Genomic DNA, 26755 nt, shown 5'->3' on the forward strand with positions numbered 1-26755 from the left:
CCCTCGCTCAGCGGCCCGCCTTCTACGCGTCGCCCCGGCACAGAGCCTTTCGCCATGGCCTTCGCCACTCGCCCCTTCGTGCGCTTCGCGTCCGCGGCAGCCGCCAAGAAGACGGTGGTGAAACACGTGACGGTGATCGGGGGCGGCCTCATGGGCGCTGGCATCGCCCAGGTGAGCGAGCCGCGGGTCGGTGGGTGGGCCGCCGCCTTGCCTGGGTTGCCTGCAGGGGAAGAAGGCGGAGGGAGGCGACGGTTCTCCTTCAGGGCCCTTCACCTACTGGGCTGGGAAGGTTCAGGGAAGGGCTGGGAGGACCGGTTCCCCCCCCCCTTCACTGCTGCCTTCCTTTTTCGTCCCAATGTGCTTGCAAAGTAAATGTGCTACCCTTATCTGTAGCGAGTTTCTAACAAGAGGAAATTAGAATTTGTAAAATAATAATAACAACAAGAAATTGTTATTAACACTGCTGGGAAGGTAGGTTTCCTGATGCGGAAACGTAGGTCCCCTTTGCCCCAGATGTGCGTGGTGGGGGCAGAGCATGGATATTCTGAGCTCTCCCGCCCACTTTAGCACATGATTAATGTGCATTTGTTTCTGCAGCTGTGGTGGACGCTCTCATTGCCTTCCCTCAAGGTTGTGCCTGTGTTGCATGGCTATTTCGAAAGCCAGGTTGGGGGTGGCTTCTTTAGTGGCAATGGATTTATACACTGCATTTGCTCTGCTACCTACTCCTGAAATGTCCCACGTTTCAGCATTAGCATTGAAAATGCATTTCAGAACTGAGTCCTAATGAACTCTTGGCTCAAACGGAGCCACGTTATTGTCAACGGACAATAATGTAGCCTCTCCAAAGAATTTGTTTTTCCCACCTAAATAATGAGAATGCTGGTAACTGTAGCACTTGAGCCTTTTTTCTGCATAGCTGGTTCAGGAGGCATCCTGGCTGCTTCTCAGAATTGCTTAACATCTACAGAACAGGCAACAAGTATTATCTTTTCTTGGGCCAACTTTTATTAAGCAGGAGCATTCAAATCTCCAGATTACACAATAATTTGTTTGCAAGTAAAACTCAAAAAACTGTGCAGTCCTATAGTCGGGTACTAATAACCTGTGCAGTAAAAGGTAACAATTCATCTATATTCTCAAACAAAACAATTTCAATTCTTTCTTGTACCAAAAGAGTTACCTAGTTAGGAAAAACTGTGGGACTTTAAATATACAGCAGCAGCAGCAGCAGCGAGAAAAAAAAAACTTGAATGTGATCTTCTGAATGTGCTATGTGCCAGGCAGAACTTGAATAACTTTTAAGTTTTATGTGAACTTTGAGCTTATGGCAGCTCCTAGATACCTACTGTCTTGAGTAAAAGGCCTATCAAAACAGCTTTGGATAACCCTGAGACCACCTTATTGAAACATGCTTTGTGTGAAACTGCCCTTGATGATTGGAGGACTGGGAGGTCAGAAATGAATACAAGACTTTTGGGTTTTGCACTGGTTCCCAAGATCTTCTATGTATAGTTGGATTTGTTTACCTATGAAGCCCTTACAGCCTGGGCCCTACAGACCTAAGAGGCCACATGAAGGCTACGTCACAGTTCTCAAAATTCCTGCATAAAAGGTACAGCTCCAGAATTATCATATGCTATAATCTCCATGCATGTAACACGTCGTGAAGTATCTTCTGTTATGACTGTGTGTAAGGTACTTTGCTTAAGAGGGCTTTTTGTGTCATGGTTAAACTGATGTTACAGTTTTAGGAGGAAATTCCAGGCTTATGGCTCATAGCTCATACAGAATAATCCCTTATCTTTAGTTTTGTGCTATATTTTAGCTCCCAACCCAATTGTGTTCTCCCAGTTATTTTCTTCTTGTACAAATGAGTAATAGCCATGCACTTCTATGTACAAAAATAAGGCATTTTGATTGAGGAGCATTGTTTAGGAAAGCGAAGACCTCCAGTCATGACAATAGGGGAACCAGCTTCTACTAATGTTGGTACCACAGAAGAGTACACAGTGACTGGGTTTGGACAATTGTGGTGAGTGAAGCAACCATTGTGGCTGCTCCTATAGCTCATACGACCTCCGTTTGCATTATTCCCTGTGCTGCAGCATGGGTTGGTGTGTCCTCTGAACTTGGCGCATGGAAGTGGGGGGAGATCATACCTACCCTACAATCTGCAACATTCAGTAGAGGTTGTAGAGGGGGTGCACACACTTCCCCCAGATTCTGAGGAACAGCGATATCAGGATGGGGGTGCCTTTGAACATGTTCAGAGTTTGGCCTCTCAAAGTCACGCTGTTGTATCTAGTTATGATTTTAAACTACGCATGGCAGGTGGGAGGAGACACTGCAAATGGGTGCAGCCCATTTATGTGAGTTGTTTCCTTTTATGTGGAATTGGGTTGACTACTCAAGATCAACCTTCGGAATCTGGGTTGTGAAAGGCACACAGCAGCCACCCACCCACCCATGCATTCACAATGGCCGCGCAAAGCTGGTTAGTCTGGCCTCCCAACCAAGGTATGCTGTGAGTTGTAGGCATAAGCCTAGGGTTTTTATTAAATTCTTTAAAAATACTTAAACCCCAACATTTCATGTTTTTAGATTTTTCTGGGACATTGTACAGCCAGACATATCAGTGCACCAAATTTCAAGTTTCTAACTCATCTGGAAGTGGGTAAACATCTTGGCCCCCCGTGCATATTTCTGCAGAGAGCCTTTTACTCTAGTAATAAATATGGGGTCATTCCTGCACAGGGTCAGCTGAGGCACTTTATTTTCCATTTACATTGGTAGTGTCCTGGTTCACACATAACACTAACCAGTGGTTTGGGTTATTTAATTATGGGTTGTGAACCATGGTTTGTTGACAGCAAACAATACAGAAAGAAAACTCATGGTTTGCTGTTGGGTTGTGAAATCTGGGTTATTTAAACCATGTATTGTTGTTATGTGTGATCCCAGAACCATGGGTTGTTTCACCAGACTACAGAGGTGGCAAGCAAGAGTGATAAAAATAAATAAAACTGCTGCTCTGCATGCCAGTACTACAGTGACACAAAGGCATTTGGGAAACAGGGAGGGAGCAGGCGAAAGAGGAAGGAAACAAATAATCGGGCTGAGAGAACAAACCATGATTTGTTTGATCATCTCTCAGACAAACCCTGGTTGGGGTGACAAATCATGGATTAAACAAACCTTGGATTAGCGTTATATGCAAGTCACCGTATTGTAGTTCTTAGCATTGGAACTAAAACTGGGGGAAATTGTCTAAATTTGCACTTTGCTTTTAAGTTCATTGTGTGACTTTGGGCTAACTGCATTCTCTTAAGCTACCTCATAGGGTTGTTGTGAGGATAAAATGGGTAGTGGGGAAGGATGTCACACTGAACGTCTTGATTGTAAGGTGTGATGCAAATGTAATAAATAAATATTAGTAATAAAATTTACTTGTACTTTTTGTTTTCGTGGGTTACTTTTTCCCTCTCCTTTAAAGAACTACTTATTCGTAAACTAACTGACCTCTTTTGGGTCATTTGTTCCCCTGTCTTTTCCATAGATTGCTGCAGCAACTGGCCACACTGTGATATTAGTGGACCAGTCAGATGAAATATTAAATAAATCCAAGAAAGGCATTGAGGAGAGCCTGAAAAAATTGACAAAGAAAAAGTTTGCAGACAAACCTGAGGTGATATCTTAATATTTATAAATTACTGGTAATGCTTGTTGAAATGTGACAAACGTGTTTGTTTCTTTTGATCTTTGATACCTAGTCAGACAATTTTCAGTAACATTGGAACTGTAGAATGTTTTTAACAGGTTCTTTTTAAGAACTGGGGTGAGTTACAAACTGGCAATCACCTCCCTCCCCACCTTCACCTCCAATCATCAAGGGTACCCTGAATGGAGAAGCAACCCTCTGTGTGCAGACCACCTCGCTGGATATGTTATGCATGCAACAGGAGATGTGAGAGAAAACAAGCAAGCATGCACCCAGCACATAGGACTGCACACCTGGCAATTGTGCTGAATTAGGCACACACCTCTAACAGTTGATTATCATTGTCATTAAAGAGAGCATCAGTTAGATGGGGAGAGTGAGGGAATTGAATCCTGCCTTCCCTCCTATGCTCCAAATATATTCCACGTACATGTGTATGTGTGTATATGGAGATAATGCAAAATTATCTTTATTTACTTGATTTATATGCTGTGCTATCCTGTAGTCTTCGTGTGGTTTGCAGCAGTTTTTCTAAGTGTTAATCCTCCTATTCCTTAGGGCTCACCTAAGGAAATCAAATAGTTTGGGGGATGTAAATAACATTGTAAACATAAAATCAACATTAAAAATTTAAACAGTGCTGCACCATAAATAACCAACCCAAAGAAGATCTTGGGCTCATCTACACCAAACAGGATTTTGCACTTTGAAAGTGGTATGAAAGCGGTATATAAAAGGCAGGAGCCACACCAAGCAGGATATAGCTGCATGAAAGCGGCATGTGGTATGAGTCAATGGGCCCCAACAGTTGTCAGTGCACTTCAATGCCGCTATAAAGCAGTAGTGTGGCTCTTCCCTTTTATATACCACTTCCATACTGCTTTCATATTGAAATATCTCGCTTGGTGTAGATGAGCCCCTTGCTGGTTGTACCACAACTTGCAGATTGCCACCTGGTGGCAGCCCAGAAACAGTTCTTCTCTGTAGTGCAGCCTTTCTCAACCTGGGGCGCTCCAGATGTGTTGGACTACAACTCCCAGAATGCCCCAGCCAGCTCTGCTGGCTGGGGCATTCTGGGAGATGCAGTCCAACACATCTGGAGCGCCCCAGGTTGAGAAAGGCTGCTGTAGTGGCTTCCACTTTGTTGAATACCCTCCTGCTTGGTATAAGGGAGGCGTGAACTGACATGTCTTGGGTGCCATTTAATGACCTACCTTTTCATCCAGGCCTCCCTTGATTGATTGTGCTGCCCACAATAGGTCTTTGATTTTAAATGTTTGAATTGATAGTGTTTTTTGTTTTGTTTTGTTTTGTATGTTTTAAATGAGATTTTGCATTCTGTTTTTAAATATTTGAACTGTGGACATTTTGTATTTTAAACCACTTTGAGATGTCTTTTTAGATATAGTCAAGTGGTCTATAAATTGATTAAATAAGAGAGCAATCCTTTGGTCCCTGGGCTAGCCCCCCAGGGATCATGGGATTGCTCATAAAATCCTTCCGAGCTCAGAGACAGCACTCCAACCTTGGAAGGGGGAGTCAGAGAGATCCAACCCCCTCCTCTGCCCCCTTGTAGCTGGCGCGGAAAGAACTGTGCCAGCTGCCTTTCAGAGGTTGGGAAGGGGCATTTGAGGTGGAGGGGGGAGGAGACTAGAATGGCTAGGATACAACTTACCCTGAGCCTCTTTCAGCCTCCTTCCCTCCCTCTCCAACGCGCCCTTGCTAGATGGTCTGAAAAGTTTGGAAGCTTCTGATCACTGCAGGTGCAATCGATAGGATTGTGCTCTACTAAATAATAAAAAGACATTGACAGTACACAGCCTTTTGCAGGTAGCTACTTGCTAAATGCATATTTCTTAAATGCTGCAAGGTGAGCTGAATTGGCTGGCTTGAGAGCAGAGCTCAGGGCCAAGTGTGTTGTTGATGGTGTCTCTGAGGCTCTGCCCTGGATGGATCTTCACAGCTTGGACCCTGGAATGCTCCACCATCAGTGCCAACACTGGCCATTGGAAGAGGCACTGCAAAGTGGGATCAGCTGGGTGGGGAGCAGAGAGTACTTCTCCATGCAGTGGTGATGGTGGAGCTCTGTCAGAGAGGTAAAATTTGGGCAATTCTTTTGTGGGGAAAAGTGACAGACAGAAACTGCTAGCAAGTAAATAAGTCTGTTTGCATTTCTCTTGAGTTAAGTTACTTCTAGTTCTATATTTATTTATTGGTCATGCAGCAAGCAATATGTTAGGTCATTGGGGAGGTCCAGCATCCATATACAGTTAACGGGCTCATAATATTATTTTGCAACTTGTTGAAAAACACATTGAAGTTGAAATGGGAATCCTTCCTTTGAAGACAAATCTAAAAACCCATCTTGTTTCTTTAACTTCTCAGGCTGGGGCAGAATTCATTGAAAAGACCTTAAAGAACTTGACCACAAGCACAGATCCAGTCTCCGTCGTGCACAGTACTGACCTTGTAGTGGAGGCCATTGTGGAAAACATGGCAGCAAAAAACGAACTCTTCAAGACACTGGATAAGTTTGCACCAGAGTACGTTCTTACAAATCCTACAAAGCTAATGCAAAAAGCCATTATTGTCTACTAGTTTGCAATAAGATATGTATCTATATTTGACTGAAGAGGAGGGAAACCAAAACCTCCTCTCTCATCTACCGTCTCCTACCGATTTAGTTTGAAGGGTGTTGGAGGAAAAGTTCTCCCACTGTCCTCCTGCAAGCTAAAAATCTGCACAAACCCAAAAGTGATACAAGTTCATGTGAGGAGCAGTTTCTTTTGTGCCACTTTCCCAACGTTTTAGAGAAAAAACTCCTTCAGAGGCTCCCTATACCTATATAAAATAATACAGCACTAAAATTTCCATGGACTAATGCATTCACGAACTTTCAGCACAAGAAAATTCCCAAATAAAACATTTACATTAGTGGGTTTTTTTTATAAACGGTTTAAAATGTATAAAGCATAGAAAATAAAACAAAATACAACCACCCACTAAAACTAACGTTCTCTTACCCCCACTAAACAAATAGTTTCTGTGGCTGCACATTTACATTCACAGTTGATGTCATAGAATAGTAGAGTTGGAAAGGGCCTATAAGACCATTTGTTGCCTTTGTGAATTCTAACAAAGTGGAAATATTAGGGATGCTTAGAGACCAGCATGAGAAAAGCTCATCAACAGAATGTACAATAGCCCCCTGTCCCCTCTGGCTGTTGCTGCTGTCCTGGTCTGAGCCCAGATCCTCCTGTGCTGAATGACTTTGGGCCAAACGGATTTATATTAAGTTTTTTTAAAAAAACATGCTTAAATTGGCCATTTTTATTCTGAGGGAAAAGCAGACCAATTCATGTCAAGGCCCTGCGCTGCTACTTTTACATCAAAATAATTGGCCGACTAACTTAAGGACACTTTTTAAAAAGGGTGTCTAGCACAGTGTATTGTTAAGTCATTGATGAGATCTATTCCAGCAGGTTTGACGCAATATTTATTTGATTATTTGCAATAATGAACTAACGCAAATTTTGATTATAGATTGATCTCTAGGACTGATAAACAATAGCTGTGGGCTTTAAGGACTTGCTGCTATGCAATCTGCAGTTAAAGCTGTCAAATTTCTTCCTGATACTGAAGAAAAGCATTTCATATTGAGGTTTTGCACTACAGGCATTTATTTTCATTTTAATTTCCAGCAATCTCTTACAAGTGAAACATTTCACATTCATTGGAATCTATGAGAGTTAAAAACTAGAATGAATATAGACATCCTTTTACGTTTGATTTGAATTATTGTCTCTTTTGGCTATCGAATCTATCTGCCTCCCTGAAGACTAGAACTGTAACCTTCTTGCGATACATATAAAGTGGAGGGAAAATTAGTCAGGCTTTAAGAAATAAGATGTATTGTTGCTTGTTTCCAGAATTGAAGCAAGTGTAGTTTTCTGATCATAATTGAGGCTGTTCAGTAATTTACAATATTTTTTCTTCTGTAATGAAATACCTTTTATTCAGCTTTTGTTGTACAGTAGTTTTTTAAAAACATAAATTACTCTTAGGGCATGGCTAGACGAGGGGGTTAGAGGGGGATGATCTCGCAATATAATGATCGCGAGTTCCTCCCCCTCAGTCTACACGCGGTGTGAAACGTCCCGGGAGGAGGGAGGACGTCATGCCCACCATTTTGGATATTTTTTTTTCACTCAAGATGAGTGCTCCTTTGAAAAGGTAAGGTTTTTTTTTTTAAAAGCAATTACTCCCTTTCCCCACCCACCACCCCCGATGGGCATGGAGTTCCTGAAGAGCTCCATGCCTGGTTCCCGGCTCCTTGCAGTTACTCGCAAGGAGCCGGGACACACCGGGATGGCCTCCCGGACATCTCGTAGTCTCGGGATCATCCCGAGATCATGGGAAAAATCGTAATTAAAGGGTAGGGCGATATTCTGGGGCAAGGGAGGGATAATCCCTCCCTGCTCCTCGGGATGCCCTGTGCGTCATGTGGACGCACAGGGATGATCCCCAGTATATCGCCCCCTATAGACATGCCCTTAGAGCTACTTGGCCAATAGCTCCATCTGAGATATTTCCAAATAAAGCATTCTTTATAAGGATTGAGTTCTACAAGGATTGAGTTCTACAGCAAGTTTCGGAAGGTCATCATACTTTCATATTGATAATTATGTGATAAAATGATTGTTTGAAGATCCTCTCCCTCTGCTCACTGGAAGAGGCCTGAGTGAAGATACTAACTTCTGAAGAAAGCGAAGGTGGAGCAATTCTCTGCTTGTGAGCAAAGATTAAAAAGATATTCCTATACCAAAGAGTCACCACCAATAAATTATTAAAGTAAAGTCCCACCCATGCTTCCAGCTGTTCACGCCAAAGAGGATTAATCCTCACTGTTACCATAGGTTCTGAAGAATCCCATCTTTAAATGAGCAGTGTTTTCAGAAAGTTCTTTCTAGACTGATAAAATAACCAGTTTAATGGTCTGAATGGGTGGGGCAATGAATAGAATATACAGTAAAGTGGTATATTTTGCAGAGGGTTGTATATATCACTCCTTTTAATAACAAACTCAGGTGGTGTGGGTGCTGACAGCTATATAGTCAAAACAGACCACCAAGAAAGAAGGGAGGAGTCCGCATGCTTGGGGGAACCCTGAGGTTTGCAGACGTTATCCAACCTTAGCATGCTGAGGGGCCGCAGAATGCTGTGTGTCAGTTGGAAAGCAATAACAGAAAATGGGGTGGTGATTAAATGTAATGGAGTATTCTGGAGGAGGACATCTCTTTCTGTCAGGAACCCTGAGCAGGAGCACTCCTATTAGAAAAGTGGCCTTTAGATATTTTGGTTTATAGCTCATCATTGGCTGAGCTGGTTAGGGCCAATGAGAGTTGTAGGCCAAAACAGCTAGAGGGCCATTAGTTGCTCACCCCTGCTCTACAACGTTTTCTGTCTGATTGAGCTATTTGTGGATATTTGTAGGCAGTCTGATTACCAGAAGAAGATTACATTCTTCTTCCATAGTAGCAAGTTGGTACCCTTCACAGCGGTCCTATGCATATGTAGTAATTTCTGTTACAGAAATACAGTAGGTTAAAGTACCTCAGCTTAGGATAGTTTTACTAAGTGTGCTCAAAACTTTTTATGAAGAATGTATTACTTTTAAGAAGAAAGCAGCCTGAACATCCAGCTGTATTAATTAGTGACCAGGCAAGTAGCTTGTTGCTAAACTATTTTTTAAAATCTGTGATTTGTAAGAGACTAATAGATTTTTAAATGAAAACATGCCTGTAGTGCAAAACCTCCTCTTGAAGTGACTTTGTCTCTGCCCACCCACCCCATCCCCAATTTCCTGGTGGAAGGACACAGCTGCTTTTAAGTAGGATAACTTTGAAGAGTATGAAAAGCATCTTTAACTGCTGCTTCTATGCAGCCTGCATGGCAACAGGAACCTCTAAATTTCCCAGTCCTTGCTCATCACCCCTGTAGATTAATGAGGTGGTAAACATTAATCTACAGTTCAAAGTTCTTGTTAGTTTACTTCACCAAATGTTCAGATGTTGCATTAAATCTGTTTCCATGTCACTGGAATAGGTTTGCGTTTACCCTTTCTACCAGCCTATTTTCTAGTGTGTTTGAATCACTCTCATTTTTCTTTTAAGATGTTATGTAGGAACTGCTTAATGTTAATGGATTAAGTTTCTAAAACTTAGAAACTTACCCTACCAGAGATACGGGGCCATTGATGAAGCAGAAATGAGCAGCCAGGTGAAACTTCTTAACCACAATATTTTTCTTTTCATTCTGGGCATATATCCCACTAGGTGGTGCTGCAAATATGGGAATAGGTTTTAGTAAGTGTCTTGGTGTGACATTTCAATTTTAAAGGATGTAAAGCCCCAGTTGTAAGCTAAAACCTGAACTCTAAAAGAACATGCCACATAGACTCTTTTATCCAGAAATGAAAGTTGTTAAAGACGTTTTAATTTCTTAGAATGCCTGGTTGGAGCTACTGTGTCAGTGAAGTTTTGCTTGACATTCCCAAACACACAGCATTTCAAAGGCTGTGGAACAAGTTTACATCAGAGTGGGTCCTAGACAGCCAGATGCAGTGGTGGTAGGGAATTTGTTTTTACAAAAACATTAAAAAGAAAAAGAACGGCACTTTTAGTGCTATGGAGTACTAAAAAGGTCAAATTTAACTTGCAAACAAGTTAAATTCAACCATTTCAGCACTTCAGGGTGCTATCGAGTGTTTTGCTGCTGAATTTTGATAACAAACCCTCGATTTGTAAGTTTTTAAAAAATAAAAATTCAAGGCACGGGGCAATGCAGGCAAGACTCTGCAGGGCATTTCATGTTTTCCTGCAGAGACCAGCCTGCAGGGGGCAAAAATGCAGCCTCTGACTCCTGCATTTGCCGCTCTTGGTTGCTATGATTAGTGCAGGTTTTGGTGCTTTTGTATGTATGGTGCTGTCCATCATGCACCCCAGTGCGTGTCCAAAGAGTAAATTCCAATAACATGCCTATGTCTGAATTAAAATGCTTTCCAATAACATTTTGTGTTTAAGCATCCCCAATGCAGTTTATTTATTTTTTATGTTTCTATACCGCCCAATAGCCAGAGCTCTCTGGGTGGTTCACAAAAATTAAAAACATTCAAAGTATAAAACAACAGTATAAAACCATAATATAAAATACAATATAAAAGCTCAACCAGATAAAAACAGCAGCAATGCAAAATTACAAATTTAAAACACCAAGTTAAAATTTATTTATAGACTGTTAAAATGCTGGGAGAATAAAAAGGTCTTCACCTGGCGTCTAAAAGCATATAATGTAGGTGTCAAGCGAACCTCCTTAAGGAGCTCATTCCACAGTCGGGGTGCCACAGCAGAGAAGGCCCTCTGCAGTTATAAAACCCACCTTTTGCTAAAAGATACAGTATTTAAATCTAAGTTTCATATTTATGACACTTTCCCTGTCTTCTTTATGTGGGATGATCAGTCCTCATAGTTTTGCCTACAAGAGGCTACGTGAGGAAAGGCACAATAGATCAACAGAGGTCACCTACCTTCATTTATATTTATATTTATATCTTTTCAGCAGAAAGCATCAAGAGTTGTAACCAAAACAAACTATGTGTTGTTTCTCCATAGGCATACAATATTTGCTAGCAACACTTCATCCTTGTCAATCACAGAAATTGCCAATGCTACCACCAGGCAGGACCGGTTCGGTGGCCTGCATTTCTTTAATCCAGTGCCTCTGATGAAACTGGTGGAGGTAAGGGTGTCTTGCTAATATTCTGAAGTAAATAGTGTAGCATGATCAGTACATGCTGCAACATTGTGTGGTTTAGCTTCTCCCTTTTTGCTGCTGGTGTTTAGAGGCCTCCCCCCCCCCAAAAAAAAGGGTAGAAGTGATATTGTGGGACATCCCTCCCTCTATGTCTAAGAAACCCCTCAAAGCCAGGCATTTGGGCTTGGTCATCTCCCTAAAGAGCTGCTTTGGCTGCTTTTTCCAGCTAATGCAGCTCTTCAGAGAGCCTGCCTGCACTCTGGTTTGCCTGAAGAGAATCCCCAGGGCAGACCAGAGGTCAGGTGGCTTCTCTGTGGTGTTTGTCAGGAACCCAGGGCCAGTGGGGCTGTCTGGAGCACCCACTGTATGCTGCTGGGCAGTTGACAGCTCTGGAGAGCTCTGCCAGCCCTCTTCTCCCACTGTGGCAAATGCCACAGAAGGGGAGATGCTGAGAGGCTCTCTGGCGCATGTGCCTGAGATCCCCTTTAGTGAGTATTGGCCACCATCTGCTGTACAACTATACTTGTTCCAGGAGTCCTTTATAGGAGCCTCATAGGCAGTGTTTTTCATGGCTTCATCTCGTAGTGCTAATGTAATGCTTAAAGGCCTGAAATCAAGGATGTGGGGAGAGATGATTCTGTGGGGAAGACCCATAGAATCAACCCTGTCCACACGGGCTTTTAAAAACATGGTGTCAGCATTAGCATGACCCCCCCCCCCGAAAAGTGCTTCCATAAACCTAATTATGCCCTCCTTCTTAAGACTTTCAGAACTGGTGGGACCCGGCTACGAATAGATGACAGCTTGAATAGAAAATGCAGGGTTTTATTATTTTAAATTGTTGTATGCTGCGTTGATGGCTGTTTAGCAGAGAAGGCAGCATATACATTTTAATAATTATTATGATAATAAAAATGATAATGCTGATGATAATAGTAATGAATGCATAAAAGTTGACTTGAGCAGAAGCTGAGTGGCGGCTGCTTGAACTGCAGTTTAGTGCATGGCACCATATGGCTTAGATGCCGTATTGTGTATGAAAACTGTACCTAACTATCTTTCTGCCCACCCGCAGTTAATTTAACATATTAAAGGGCACCCATGTGTCTCTTGAAATCAGTGGAGCTTAAACACATTTTAATTTCTTGCTGGATTATGGCCGCTGTGCATTCCTCTACCACTTCTTTGTGAGCAGTACTTATGAGTGGGAGGGCTCTCTCTTAAATTGTCATCTCATATTTAAAATTGGAGCAGACTAATTATGTTGGGTCAGTTATTACCTCTGGAGGTATCTTGACTTCTTTCTTGATTTTGGAACGTATTATAATAATAATACATTATGGCAACTGTCTATATACTCCTAACTACTTAAAAAAGAAGAAACTTGCTAGATCAGAGTTATCTAGTCCAGCGTCCTGATTTTCATGGTGGTTAACTAGATGCCTATGGAAAGCCCGCATGCACCTTCCCGTTGTTTGTTCCTTTTCTCCTCTGATCCTGGATATAAGGATATAGACATCATGTCAAGTAGCCATTGATTGCCTTATCCTCCATCAAATTGTTTATAAGAAGTTCTGCCTTTTGTAAATGTTGCATGGCTCCAGAGAAGCTGCCATTATATAGCAATGTTGTGTGCCTGTTTTCATAGCTGATTAATCTTTACAGACTTATCTGAGTAGGTACAAGGAGGGTAGGAGGAGAGGGGTGTGAGAGCCCAGTGTGGTGTTGTGGTTAGAGTGTTAGACTGGGACTTGGGAGATCCAGGTTCTAGTTTTGACTTGGCCATGAAGCTCACAGGATAACATTTGGGCAGCCTATGACCCCGTTCAGACAACACGCTAAACCATGCTGCTTAACCACAAACATGGTTAACGGAATGCTTAACCATGGTTTACAGTGTTGTCTGACACACGTTTTCCCTAACCATTTGCCCCATTAACCATATTGTGGTTAGGCTCACTAAGGAAAACTTAAGCACAAAAGGGTTAAAAGTGTTGTCTGCAAGCATTCCACATGTAGTTAGCGTTAACCACAGCTGAACATAGAATCATAGAATAGCAGAGTTGGAAGGGGCCTACAAGGCCATCGAGTCCAACCCCCTGCTCAATGCAGGAATCCACCCTAAAGCATCCCTGACAGATGGTTGTCCAGCTGCCTCTTGAATGCCTCTAGTGTGGGAGAGCCCACAACCTCCCTAGGTAACTGATTCCATTGTCGTACTGCTCTAACTGTCAGGAAGTTTTTCCTGATGTCCAGCTGGAATCTGGCTTCCTTTAACTTGAGCCTGTTATTCCGTGTCCTGCACTCTGGGAGGATTGAGAAGAGATCCTGGCCCTCCTGTGTGTGACAACCTTTTAAGTATTTGAAGAGTGCTATCATGGCTCCCCTCAATCTTCTCTTCTCCAGGCTAAACATGCCCAGTTCTTTCAGTCTCTCTTCATAGGGCTTTGTTTCCAGACCCCTGATCATCCTGGTTGCCCTCCTCTGAACACGCTCCAGCTTGTCTGCGTCCTTCTTGAATTGTGGAGCCTAGAACTGGACGCAATACTCTAGATGAGACCTAACCAGGGCCGAATAGAGAGGAACCAGTACCTCACGTGATTTGGAAGCTATACTTCTATTAATGCAGCCCAAAATAGCATTGGCCTTTCTTGCAGCCATATCGCACTGTTGGCTCATATTCAGCTTGCAGTCTACAACAATTCCAAGATCTTTCTCGTTTGTAGTATTGCTGAGCCAAGTATCCCCCATCTTGTAACTGTGCCTTTGGTTTCTATTTCCTAAATGTAGAACTTGGCATTTATCCCTATTAAATTTCATCCTGTTGTTTTCAGCCCAGCACTCCAGCCTATCAAGATCACTTTGAAGTTTGTTTCTATCTTCCAGGGTATTAGCTATCCCACCCAATTTGGTGTCATCTGCAAATTTGATAAGCGTTCCCTGCACCTCCTCATCCAAATCATTAATAAAAATGTTGAAGAGCACTGGGCCCAGGACTGAGCCCTGCGGTACCCCACTCGTTGCCTCTCCCCAGTTTGAGAAGGTTCCATTGATAAGTACTCTTTCAGTCCGATTCTGTAGCCAACTATGGATCCACCTAATAGTTGTTCCATCTAGCCCACTTTTACCCAGTTTGTTAATCAGAATGTCATGGGGCACTTTGTCAAAAGCTTTGCTGAAGTCAAGATATATGATGTCCACAGCATTCCCACGGTCCACAAGGGAGGTTACCCTATCAAAAAATGAGATCAAATTTGTCTGACAGGACTTGTTCTTGACAAATCCATGTTGGCTTCTAGTGATCACTGCATTGATTTCAAGGTGTTTACATATGGACTTCTTTATAACCTGCTCCAGAATTTTCCCAGGGATGGATGTCAGACTGACTGATCTGTAGTTCCCAGGTTCCTTCTTTTTGCCCTTTTTGAAGATAGGGACAACGTTAGCCCTCCTCCAGTCGTCCGGCACCTCACTCGTCTTCCATGATTTTGCAAAGATAATAGACAAAGGTTCTGAGAGTTCTTCCGCTAGCTCCTTCATTACTCTAGGATGCAGTTCATCGGGCCCTGGGGATTTGAACTCATTCAAGGAAATAGGTGTTCTTTGACCATTTGTTTATCAATCTCAAACTGTAATCCTGCTCCCTCAACTTCTGCTTCACTTTTTCCAGGGGGGTCATAGACCCGCTTTTGGGAGAAGACTGAGGCAAAGTAGGAATTGAGCACTTCAGCCTTTTCTTTGTCATCTGTTATCAATTTGCCATCCTCATTAAGCAGTTGAACCACCATTTCTTTCCTCTGTCTTTTACTACTCACGTATCTGAAGAAAGCCTTTTTATTGCTTTTAGCATCCCTCGCTAATCTCACTTTATTCTGAGCTTTAGCCTTCCTGATGCCATTTCGGCACTTCTGTGCCACTTGTCTGTACTCTTCTTTTGTAGCCTGACCTTCCTTCCACTTCCTATATGTATCCCTTTTTGTTTTCAGGTCATCTCTAAGCTCTTTGTGGAGCCACATTGGTTTCCTCTGTTGTCTTCTATCTTTTCTCCTCGTTGGAATTGTTTGTAACTGTGCCTTTAAAATTTCCTTTTTTAAATACTCACACCCATCCTGCACTCCTTTTCTCATTAGGCTCATTTGCTATGCGACCTTACTTATCATAGTTCTGAGTTTATTAAAATCAGCTTAATAGCATAGTTAAGCTAACTCCAAAGCCCAGAGTGTTGTCTGAACCAGGCCATTGACTCTCAGCCTAACCTACCCTCACAGAGTTGTTACGCAATAACTTCAAGAGGAGGAGGATCATATATGCCACCTTGGATTCCTTGCAAGAGGAAAATATGCAGAATATAAATGTTATAAATAAAGAGGTATTCTTTGTCTGCTTTGACGCTGGAGTGTCCAGAGTCCAGACACTCTGGAGTGTCTGGAATGAAGTGTGATTTGACTGTTCATTTGGGGGCAGTTTTTTTCTTGTGTGATGGTTACTTTATGAAAAAGGTAACTTTATCATTTACATGAAGAGACAGCAACTGCCCCCCCGCACACACACATTGATGATGTCTTTGCTGCTAGGTTGTCAAGACACCGATGACCAGCGAGAAGACTTTCGAGTCACTCATGGATTTCAGCAGAGTTCTAGGAAAGAGTCCAGTGTCCTGCAAGGCAAGTACATTTGAAATTAAGGGAGGGAGGTCTAGGTTGGTTCAGAAAGATTCATACTTGATCACAGTGAGAATTTTTCTGCTCTGATGTGTTATGAAGCCACACTTTTTATTTAAATAGGAAATGTCATTCGGAGAGATCAACTGCTTGCTTAGTACTACATGAAATGAAATATTTTTCAAGAGGCAGTTAAATCGAGATATCAAATGGTTTGACAACAAGAAAAACATAAGAACTATGCTGGATCAGACCAAAGGTCCATCTAGTCCAGCTTTCTGTTCACACAGGGATCGACCAGCTGTCTGTAAGAAACACACAAGTAGGACAGGAGGGAAGAGGCTGGAAGAAACAACCAGCATTGTAGATTTTAACTTGCAAAATAAGCCATGATCTATATGAGATAAACTGCTTTAGTGTAGTGACAAAGAGACTCAACTTGTAAAGTCCCTGGTTGAATGAGCTCACTGGTGGCCTTATGCACAGCTCTGTCTTGCTCCACCCTCCTTCCCCATCTGCAACAGCAGGATAATAATACAAGCCTATGTTACGAGTTGCAAGATCATGTATGTGAAGTTGTCCAACACATCTGGAGGGCACCAGGTTGGGGACGCATCCCTGGAAGGCACCCTTTCAAATAATTATACTCCAGTTCCAATACTAACTTGGATTGTACTAGTGGTCTATTTTAATCCCTGTCTTTCCGTTCGCAGGACACTCCCGGGTTTGTTGTCAACCGGCTTCTTGTACCTTACCTGGCGGAAGCAGTTCGGCTTTTTGAGAGGGGTATTTTATTTATTTATATTTATTTATTTTAAAATATTCTATCGCCTGTCATATGCAACATATTCAAGCGGTTTACAATAGTAAAATTACAATACAAATATAAATTAGACTGAATTCACTAGACAATAAAACCAGTAGTCATAAATTAAAATAATAACAATAAAGGTGTTATAAATCAATAAATGCCAAGGTGCATAAAAGAAGTCTTCACCATCCACCTAAAGGGCAGGCACATGTTTTATTTCTGTGTGAACAGTAGGGGGAAAATCACAACCCTATCTTTTGATGCTCAGACCTACGCTGCTTCTTTCCCCAGGAGCTTCACCGAAACACAAGGTGCTTTGGGCTTTATTTTAGACCCCTTTGTTGGGGGCTGAAGACATGGTCTCCCAGAGGCCAAGACATAGGGCTTTGATACACTTATATGGCTACTTAACCCAGACCTCGATCTGCCATGCCCTATATAACACACCATGGTCATTCTTGGAAACCATAACACTCCTCCCAAGATTCAACTTAAGTAATTACACACACAAATATGGGCTGTGGCGGATGCTTCCATTTGCTCTTCTGTGAGCAGGGTAGCATTTTACTTTGTAGGATATTAATGGCTTATTATGTGCTACTGCAAAGCCTTGCTCTTTAGGAGTCCTTTTGTGTTGCTATCTATGGCCATAGCTAGATGGGGCGAAATCCCGGGGTGATCCTGTGTGTTCACATGATGCACAGGGGATCCCGGAATCAGGGAGGAATGATCCCTCCCTTGTCCCGGGATCTCGCCCTACCCTTTAGGTCTGGTTTCTCTGTGGTCTCGGGCTGAGCCAGAACGTGTGGCCAGGTGCCATGGTTTGTCCTGGCTCTTCGCTATTCCTCGCAAGTAGCTGCTGGCCTTTTAACTGGAAAAAAATGGCAACACATCTCCATCTGAGGTCGTCGCACACTGCATGTGAACTGAGGGGGAGATCTCGCAATGAAAAAATCGCGAGATCTTCACCCCTCCATCCCTCTAGACCGCTAGGTCTAGCTAAGGGCTATATTTAGATTGATACAAGTCCTGTTACATGGAGAATTTATCTGTTTAATGTGGGTGCTTGTGTGAAAATGATGGGGAGACGCCCACTGCTGGGGGCTTTGATGAGATAAAAGCTTTGCATAGGTGTGCAGCTTGAGTTAATCCACACCAGATCCCTTCTGATTTATGGATTCCATGTTCAACTCTTTCTCTGGCATGTTTGCAGTGTTATTCCACTATTCCCTGTGATCTCATGTTAAGAATACAACATGGAGTGGAGAGATATTGCCTGCCATTTTGCATACTCTGATGGCACTTGGTTGCCTCAATCTGCAGAGCCACAATCCAGAAATGCTCTGTAGGCTTTGGTGTGCCCAGACATATTTCAAATCCCTTTCCCTTTGTGATTCATCATATTAACACCTTTTAAAAATTGTCTCCTCCCATCCCTATTTGTAGAAGTAGACTTATTATCCTTTGGCAGTGGGGAGATAAAGCACATCCTGGTGATTATCTCCGGAATTGGGTCTATAATTATCATTTTCATTAAATGGCAGATGCCAAATTGCAATTGGAGGCACAGCACGCTTTCAAAGCTATTACGTTTCTAAGTTTGAGCCAAAAAGAATCTAAACTAAACTTCCGCTAAATCACACATAGCAGAACTATGCTTGACTGGATTATTTACTTTAGTGTAAGCACGCGGATTGGGACTGTGGTGCTTCGGGAAGGGGGAAATTTCCCCCTTCCCATGTTTGTCTCGAAATTCCACCCCACCCCCATGGGGAGGCGTTAAAAAAGGGGGAATGTCTTCATTAGAATCTTGTAAGTCCATAAAAGTTACTAGCCTGCAAAACGTTTTACTAATCTACTATGAAGCCATCATGGAACTCTAGACTACTAGTTTCCTAGCAGTGTAGCATAAAAAAAAGCCATCCACCAAACAGACTGGTGGACGAGGGACAGAGTGATCATTGCTCCATGCTGGCTGTGGGGAAAGAGACTTGCCTTCCTTTGTGGCTAGTACAGAAACCCAAGAGGACTGGCAGGAGGGGGGTGGAGTGGAGTGGACTGTCTCTCTTCCATTCACCTGCCTGCATGAAATTCCTGGTCATCCATGGCTACTGGGCAAGTTAGTAAATACAGGGCTGATTTAGATATACAGACTGAAAGTTCATGAGTATTAAAAGCTAGGGGTGTGCACTCTGCTTCACTTTAAGATCCGCCATTTTCGGATCGGCCCGCTCCGCCCCGCCCCCACTCCGCCTGTGCCCGCTCTGCTCGGAGCTCCGGATCCGGATCGGAGCTCCGGTCCCCCCCCATAGGGGGGGGTTACCGGGCCCTGCTGCCATCGCCGCCCATGTGGCGACGGCAGCAGAGCCCGGTAAGGAGGAGGGGGGCCTTACCTGCCTCTGTCCGCGGTCCGTCGCCGTCTTCAATTGAGCCCGCGGTTCCACCAGGAATCTGGGCCGCAAGTGTGGCCCAGACTTCCTGCTGGAACCACGGGCTCAATTGGAGACGCTGACGGACCGCAGACGGAGGCAGGTAAGGGAGAGGAGGGCGGGGGGGTTACCGGGCCCTGCTGCCGTCGCCGCATGGGCGACAGCGACAGCGGCAGGGCCCGGTAAACCCCACTTACCTTTCTGGCGGAGCTCCGGATCGAGGCAAAGGATCCGCCTTCACCTCGATCCTCTTCGCCACGCTCTGCCGGCCCCCCAATCCTCTTCGCCTCTGCCTTAAGGGCAGGCGAAGCCCCCCGCTCCGCTACTGCTTCTCCGGTCCGATTAGAAGCGGAGCACATCCCTATTAAAAACATAGCTATATAAACATAATGAATATAGGCTTTGTTCTGCTTGCCCAGGCTGGGTATATTCTGTGCTAAAATATCCAAATTGTTCATCAGGAAAAGCAATAGATCCAATAAAGAGCTATGCCAACACTCAAGTCTGACTCCCAACAACTAGAAATACTGCTCAACTCCACCTGCCTGGTCCCAATTCTTTTGCAACATTTGCTCTCACAGTAATGTAATGTGCTAATGACTTTTAAAATTGTCATATATTTTAAATGTTTAAATGTTTTACTATTGGAATATATTTTTAACTTTTGTATATTTCTATTCATAGGTTTTAAAATGTATATGTTTTAAATTTTGTAAGGCCATCTTGAGGCCCAGTATTGGGCAAGGCGGAATACAAATAATAATAATAATAATAATAATAATAATAATAATAATAATAATAATAATAATAATGTGTATTAGAAACTAGCATTAATAAAGTAATACAAACATTGCTTACTGATAATAGGGGAAGGGCCGTGCAGTAGAGCACATACTTGGAATGCAAAAGATCCCACGTTTAGTCCCCTGCCATCTCCTCTCTGAAACCCCGGAGAGCTACTGCAGGCACCCGCGAAAATATATGTGTACATGGATTTGAATATACCCGCAGCAATGAATGCAAATGACATGCATACAATGTTCTAGCAATTATACATAGGCTTTGAAAAAAGCAGACTAGATATCCAAATAAGTATCCATTTGAAGTCGGTGTCTACATGCCATCTGATCAAGTATTGAAAGTGATATAAGGACCTCAATCCATTGCATTATAGGCGGTGAATGTTTATCCTTCCAATGTTGTAATAACAGTCTTTAAGTTGTCAAGAGGGTACAGAGAATCAATTTACACTCACCATTTGTTAATTTCCATAGAGCAGGTAAATAATTTCAGGGGATGTGTACACCAGTAAATATTAACCCTAACACAAAATTTATATGTGTAATAATCACTTCCCAAAAAGAAGCAACTACTGGATATTGTCAAAACTTATGCTTAAAAGAAGCATTAGTTGTGTTGCACCGGCACCAATTAGCCAAATTAGACAATCCCTTATTAAAAAGTTGTCGCGGTGTCCAATTGATGCGAAATAAAAGTTTTTGCTGAATAAGACTCAGCCTAAGATTCATAGATGCGACAAGTGGATGTCAAAGCTGTGCTCTGCTGATTGGGCATTTTGTGGTGGTGCCCAGAGCATGGTCTCAAATTCTCAACATCGCATGGGGCAAAAAAGGTGTAGACGGTACTGAGCTTGACGAACCGATGGTCTCACTTGTACAAGACAGCTTCTTACGTTTCTGTTCTCTGGGGCAGCACAAAAATGTCTTCGATGAGTGTAAATACCTTGAAGCATAAGCAACAGGCTAGCAACCTCCCTTCTCTGGGCAAGATGTTGCCACTACAGTGGTTCAAAGGATGAAGCGGGGCTGACAGTGGAAAGTGGGCAGAAGAAGGCAGTTTAATAGATCAGGCATGGTGATCTAGGGGTGGATTGACTAGTAGAACAAAGTACTATAGTTGGGTCCCACAGGGAGCAGTATTGGGACCAATTCTTTTCAACTTATTCATAAATGATCTGGAATTAGGAGTGAGCAGTGAAGTGGCCAAGTTTGCCAACGACACCAAATTATTTAAGGTTGTTAAAACAAAGGGATTGTGAAGAGCTCCAAAGGGATCTCTCCAAGCTGGGAGAGTGGGAATCCAAATGGCAGATGCAGTTCAATATAAGCAAGTGTAAGGTGATGCATGTTGAGGCAAAAAAAACCCCACCTTCAAGTATAACCTAATGGGATCTGGGCTGGCAGTGACCGAACAAGAAAGAGATCTTGGGATTATGGTGAACAGATCGATGAAAATGTCCACCCAGTGTGCAGCCACTGTAAAGATGGCAAACTCCGTGTTAAGCATTATAAGAAAAGGAATTGAGAATAAAATGGCCAGTATCATACTGCCTTTATACAAATCTATGGTGTGACCACACTTGGAATACTGTGTACAGTTCTGGTCACCACACTTAAAAAAGGATATTGAAGAGCTGGAAAAAGTGCCGAAAATGGCAACTAAAATGATTTAGGGGTTGGAGCATCTTCCCTATGAGGGAAGGTTCTATCAACTGTGATTGTTTAGCTTGGAAAAAAGGAGGCTAAGGGAGACATGATAGAGGTGTAAAAAAAATATGCATGGTATGGAGAATGTGGGGAGGGAGGCATTTTTCTCCCTCCCTCAAAATACTAGAACCCGGGGTCATCCCATGAAGCTGATTGGTGGGAGATCCAGGACAAATAAAAGGAAGTACTTCTTCACACAGTGCATAGTTAAATTATGGAACTCACTACCACAGGATGTAGTGATGGCCACCAATTTGGATGGCTTTAAAAGGGGGCTGGATAAATTCCTGGAGGTGAAGGCTATCAATGTCTACTAGCCCTGATGGATGTGTGCTATCTCCAGTAATCGAGGCAGTAAGCCTGTGTGCACCAATTGCTGGGGAACATGGGTGGGAGGGTGCTGTTGAACCATGTTCTTCTTGTTGATCCCTGGCCGATGGCTGGTTGGCCACTGTGTGAACAGAGTGCTGGACTAGATGGACCCTTGGTCTGATCCAGCATGGCTCTTCTTATGTTCTTATTGGACATTTCCTACTTGGATCCTGTTTTCTAGTTGTGTTGACAGAAATGGGAAATTATTATCATTGTCTTTCAAATCTCGGAGCCAGTTAACTCTTGAAATAAACCTTGTCTTCTTCAAAGGAAACACGGTTGCTGTGTGAAGAGCTAAAGAGAAAGTTACTCTGTATAACTGCTCAGACTTAAGCCCCCTTTCATGGCTGTCTGCTATTAAGAATGTTATTTCAAACATTTCATTTGGAAGGCTGCCTTCCCTTACAGATGAAAGGCCTCCATTATCAAGATCTCTGTAAATATATTTTAAATATTAAAAGCTCCCTTTGTAGTTCATAAAAATGTTGTTGGCTTGTGAAGCAAAATTAATCATACTTCTTGCTTATCCATCAACAAATATCACTAATTACTCCTCAAAGGCAGAATAAGAACAAATTAGCGTGTGTTTTTTTAAAGCAAAGGAGTGGCACTGTGCAAACAACTTTCATTCTGTCTAAAACATCACCATATAGAATGCTTCAGCTAAATGTTTTATTCTTGCGTGCATAAAATATGTAACTATGAAATTCACTTGGGTGAAAAATCTGGATGCGGCCTTTTCTCATTAAATCTGTTCTTAATCTAACTCTCCCCTGCCCCCAACACTAATGGTTATACCCTGATTTCAGCTTTTCTTGAAGCTTTTTTTTTTTTAATGAAAACTGGTAGCTTTTAAAACTTGTTTGGAAAATATATTTAAATGAATGTTGTAGCAAATAGGTTGGCCTCTCACTGTAGCGTGATGTTTTGTTTTAATTGTTTGTGCCCAGAGTGAAGTTTTATTTCAATAGGATAGGATTAGTCCTATTGGGATTCTCTGCAGATGAAGTAGTCAATAATTTATGGCTTGGGGTTCAATCTTTTATCCAAGTCTTTCCACCCCCACCCTCCACAAGAGTATTAGGGCAAAAGTTCTACCACAACATTTTTCAAACTTATACTTTCAGGGATCATTTTCTACACTGATATTTCTGCTGATGAAGAAATTTGAAGCATTTGCCTCAAGAGTCCCTGTGAATTGCAAAGGATTCTGGGATATGTTCTAGACTAGCAGTAGTACTCAAACTCTCCCCACCTCCCTAGGGTTGGCGTTCTTGGCAGACCACTTTCTTTGTTCTACAAATCATGGCACATAACTCAATAACTGTAGTCTTGCCTTTCTAATGTAGTGGATGTGCCTGGTTTAGTGAGCAACCTTTCCAAGGGTCACCAGAATGGATCTCATAGGCCGAAAGTGTTCCATGGGACACAGTTTAAGAACTTGTCTTCTAGAACTGGTTGAGCAGAAAGGTAGATCACCAGATGTTTTGGATTTTAAATTTCTAGTACTCCTGACCCCTGTTTATGCTGGCAGGGGCTTCTGGGAGTTGAAGTCTGAAACCACTGGAGAGTTACCTTTTGCCCATCCCTGTTTTAGGGTGTATGCTCAGTTCATGTGTTGTATTGAGTAGGCCCTTTTGGCTTCACCGTCACTCTTGCAGTCTCAGTCTACATGACTGCAGCCATATAGACCATGTTGCTGTGCCCACTCCCCTCTATTAGTGGCTGGGTGGAAACAGGAGAGCAATGGTGGTGCCTGTTGAGCTGCAGTGTTCAAAATAGGCAGTGGATGCATATCTGGTTTTTTGTTCAAAGCCAACCGTGAAGCCAAAATCCTTAGTGCTGGTCTCTAGCTGGTGTGTTTCCATACTAAGTCCTCAGTGGACACAATCTTCTTGAAAGCAGGCACATTTCTTGAGTCTGTGAAGTGCTAATGCCTCTGTAACAAGCTGCATCTAGCTTATGTCATAAAAGGCAGAATAGATGCTGAACTTTGTTCATCTGGTTGTCCACCTTTTCTCTAGGGGATGCATCAAAGGAAGATATTGACATTGCCATGAAGCTGGGGGCAGGCTATCCCATGGGTCCGTTTGAACTCTTGGACTATGTTGGCTTGGATACCACTAAATATATTATAGATGGTATGTATTTTCCTGACTAATTTAATCTGATTTTTTTTAAAAAAGTGCTGCTTTTCCTTCTATCAAAAAAGAAATCCAGAGCAGCACTCACATTACAATAGATGTGTTGAGCTTTCCTGCTGCTCTTGCAAACAGCCATTTTGGTTTTGTGAATCTTCAGCTCTATTTAATTCCATTTTAGTTTTCTTTGGGAGGGAAAATGACCTCTTTCTTTTTAAGTACCATAGAGGGCTGTTGTTATTTCTTCTTTGTGTACCGTTCTCTCATAAGAGTATGACAACTACTCTGTCCAGGGTGTTTGTTTCCACTGCATGGAATCTGCTTGGACAGTGAAGAACTAGAGTTCATTATGAATACCTAGAGATAATTGTGCTGGAACAATCTCTCTAAGGGAGACCTTTAGGACGCAGTCCTAGGGGTTGCACCCTCACAAGATGGAAGCCTGCAAACTTGGAGACTTCTGTGTATCCAATGCCCTACTGAGCCAAAGCCAGAAGGGCGGAAGGAGCGGCAGAGACAATCTCCACCTCTCCATCCTCCAATTGTTGTGTTGTTTGATGGGCCTGTTTTGCCCATCTAGCAATGGTGCTTCAAACTGGGAGGGAAGGAGGCTGTTTGAGGCTCAGGATAGGTTGTACCCAGGCCTCTTTGGCTTCTTCCCTCCCTGCCCCACTGGAATGCCCCCTTTCCCCCTTCTCTGCGGTAAATTTTCTGACCTTGGAGACTAGCTGCTGCTGTTCTTTCTGCTCTTCCTGTGAGGGTGCAGGGTTGCATCTTCAACTCCCCCTTCCGAGGTCAGAGCTCCGAAATCAGAGCATTGTCTCCAACCTCAGAGGGGAGAATCCCAACTATCCTGTGGCCCCTCAGAGAACGTCTAGGGGAGATAGGATTGCTCCTTTAGTGAATTGTCCTTCAGAGTCCTGGTACTTTCAAAGTGTAGTCAGATGTGCATAGTCGTAACAGAACATGCTTTATCAGTCTGACTTGGGGCCTCATTCCAGTGGTGGACAGGCCAAAAATACAAGTGTATTTTAGTTAAATGTTCTTATTGCTAGTAGCTAAGAGTTAGCAGAAGTGTTTCAACCTTTTAGAAGGGGGGCGATGCACAAAGGTCTGGGAGCCACCAAATGTTTGGAGGTTGGGGGAAAGGGGGTGAATCCTGGGGAAGGGGTCAGGATTTCGCCCTGGCTTGATTTTCTGCAGCCCTGGCCTAGGATATATTATATATAGTACTTCTAGAGGAAGGTCTTGTGACCTGATTCACACTGGACAATGCCAGCATAATAGGTAGTTCATTTAAAATTACTCCACAAACCATTTACAGTGCTCAGGGTCATATTGTTGTCCTCCAAATTTGGAGACCTCTATAACATCAGCAGAGTCCCTGACTGGGTTCACACAACACAATAACCCACACTCAAGGGTTTGTTAATTGTGGGTTGTTAGTGGTTAACAAAACACGGTTTGTTATCGTGACTGGCTGGGGTCAGACAACACACCCACATTTCCATAACAACCCATGGTTCAATGGCAACCCACAATCAACCCATACTCAGCCATTGAGTTGTCTGAACCCACCATCTCAAGCATAGCCTTGTACATAGGTGAAGAGGTTGCTGAAAGGAGAGGAACTGGTTCAGTGAATTTGAGTGCTGAAAAGAATTGCAATATTCCTCTCCAGCCCCTTTGAGCAGGCATAGTTTCCCCCTCTAGTACAGAATACCACTTGTGAATTAAGAGAATTCTTGAGAAATGCAGAAGCATCTGTAATACGTTATCGAATTGAGTTTTTACAGAATGAGCATCACTGTTCCATTTTTCCTCTCTTGTCAGGGTGGCATTCATTAGAGCCAGACAACCCTCTCTTTGCTCCTAGCCCAATGTTGGATCAACTGGTCAAGGAGAAGAAACTGGGAAAGAAGACTGGGGAAGGATTTTACAAACACAAATGAACTTCGCAGTGTGCCATGTTATTCCTGCCTGCGTAAGGATAACTCCCATGCCACTTGCTGTTTCCATACCTTACTGGGAGTGCTGCTTAATCAGGGCCTTAAAAACCAGTCAGCACTGTACATTTTGATCGTAATGTCTCTAGGGCAATTATTTTCCCTAGCAAATGACTTGTTCCCATGAGAACTGCAATTCTGAGAGCTTTACACACTCACGTGCCTTTTTTCAGGTTCAAGACACTGTCTCAAGGATGAAATGGGGTTTGAGTTCCTGGGTTTGTAAAAGCCTGTTAAAACTGTCAGACATTTTAATTCAAATAAAGTAATCCCAATATCACTTGGAAGTGAATGC

General features: G+C 42.9%; 1 protein-coding gene across 1 annotated transcript; it reads left to right on the forward strand.

The window, feature by feature from the left end:
- Positions 1-26740, forward strand: HADH (hydroxyacyl-CoA dehydrogenase). Its single transcript, XM_063136169.1, has 8 exons — positions 1-171; positions 3560-3688; positions 6107-6264; positions 11392-11518; positions 16108-16197; positions 16908-16980; positions 24338-24454; positions 26288-26740. The coding sequence occupies exons 1-8, from the start codon at positions 55-57 to the stop codon at positions 26404-26406; spliced, it is 930 nt and encodes a 309-aa protein (XP_062992239.1). The 5' UTR covers positions 1-54; the 3' UTR covers positions 26407-26740.
- The last annotated feature ends 15 nt before the right edge of the window (positions 26741-26755 follow it).

Source organism: Elgaria multicarinata, chromosome 10 (genome assembly GCF_023053635.1).
Source record: "Elgaria multicarinata webbii isolate HBS135686 ecotype San Diego chromosome 10, rElgMul1.1.pri, whole genome shotgun sequence".
NCBI classification, from domain to species: Eukaryota; Metazoa; Chordata; class Lepidosauria; order Squamata; family Anguidae; genus Elgaria; species Elgaria multicarinata.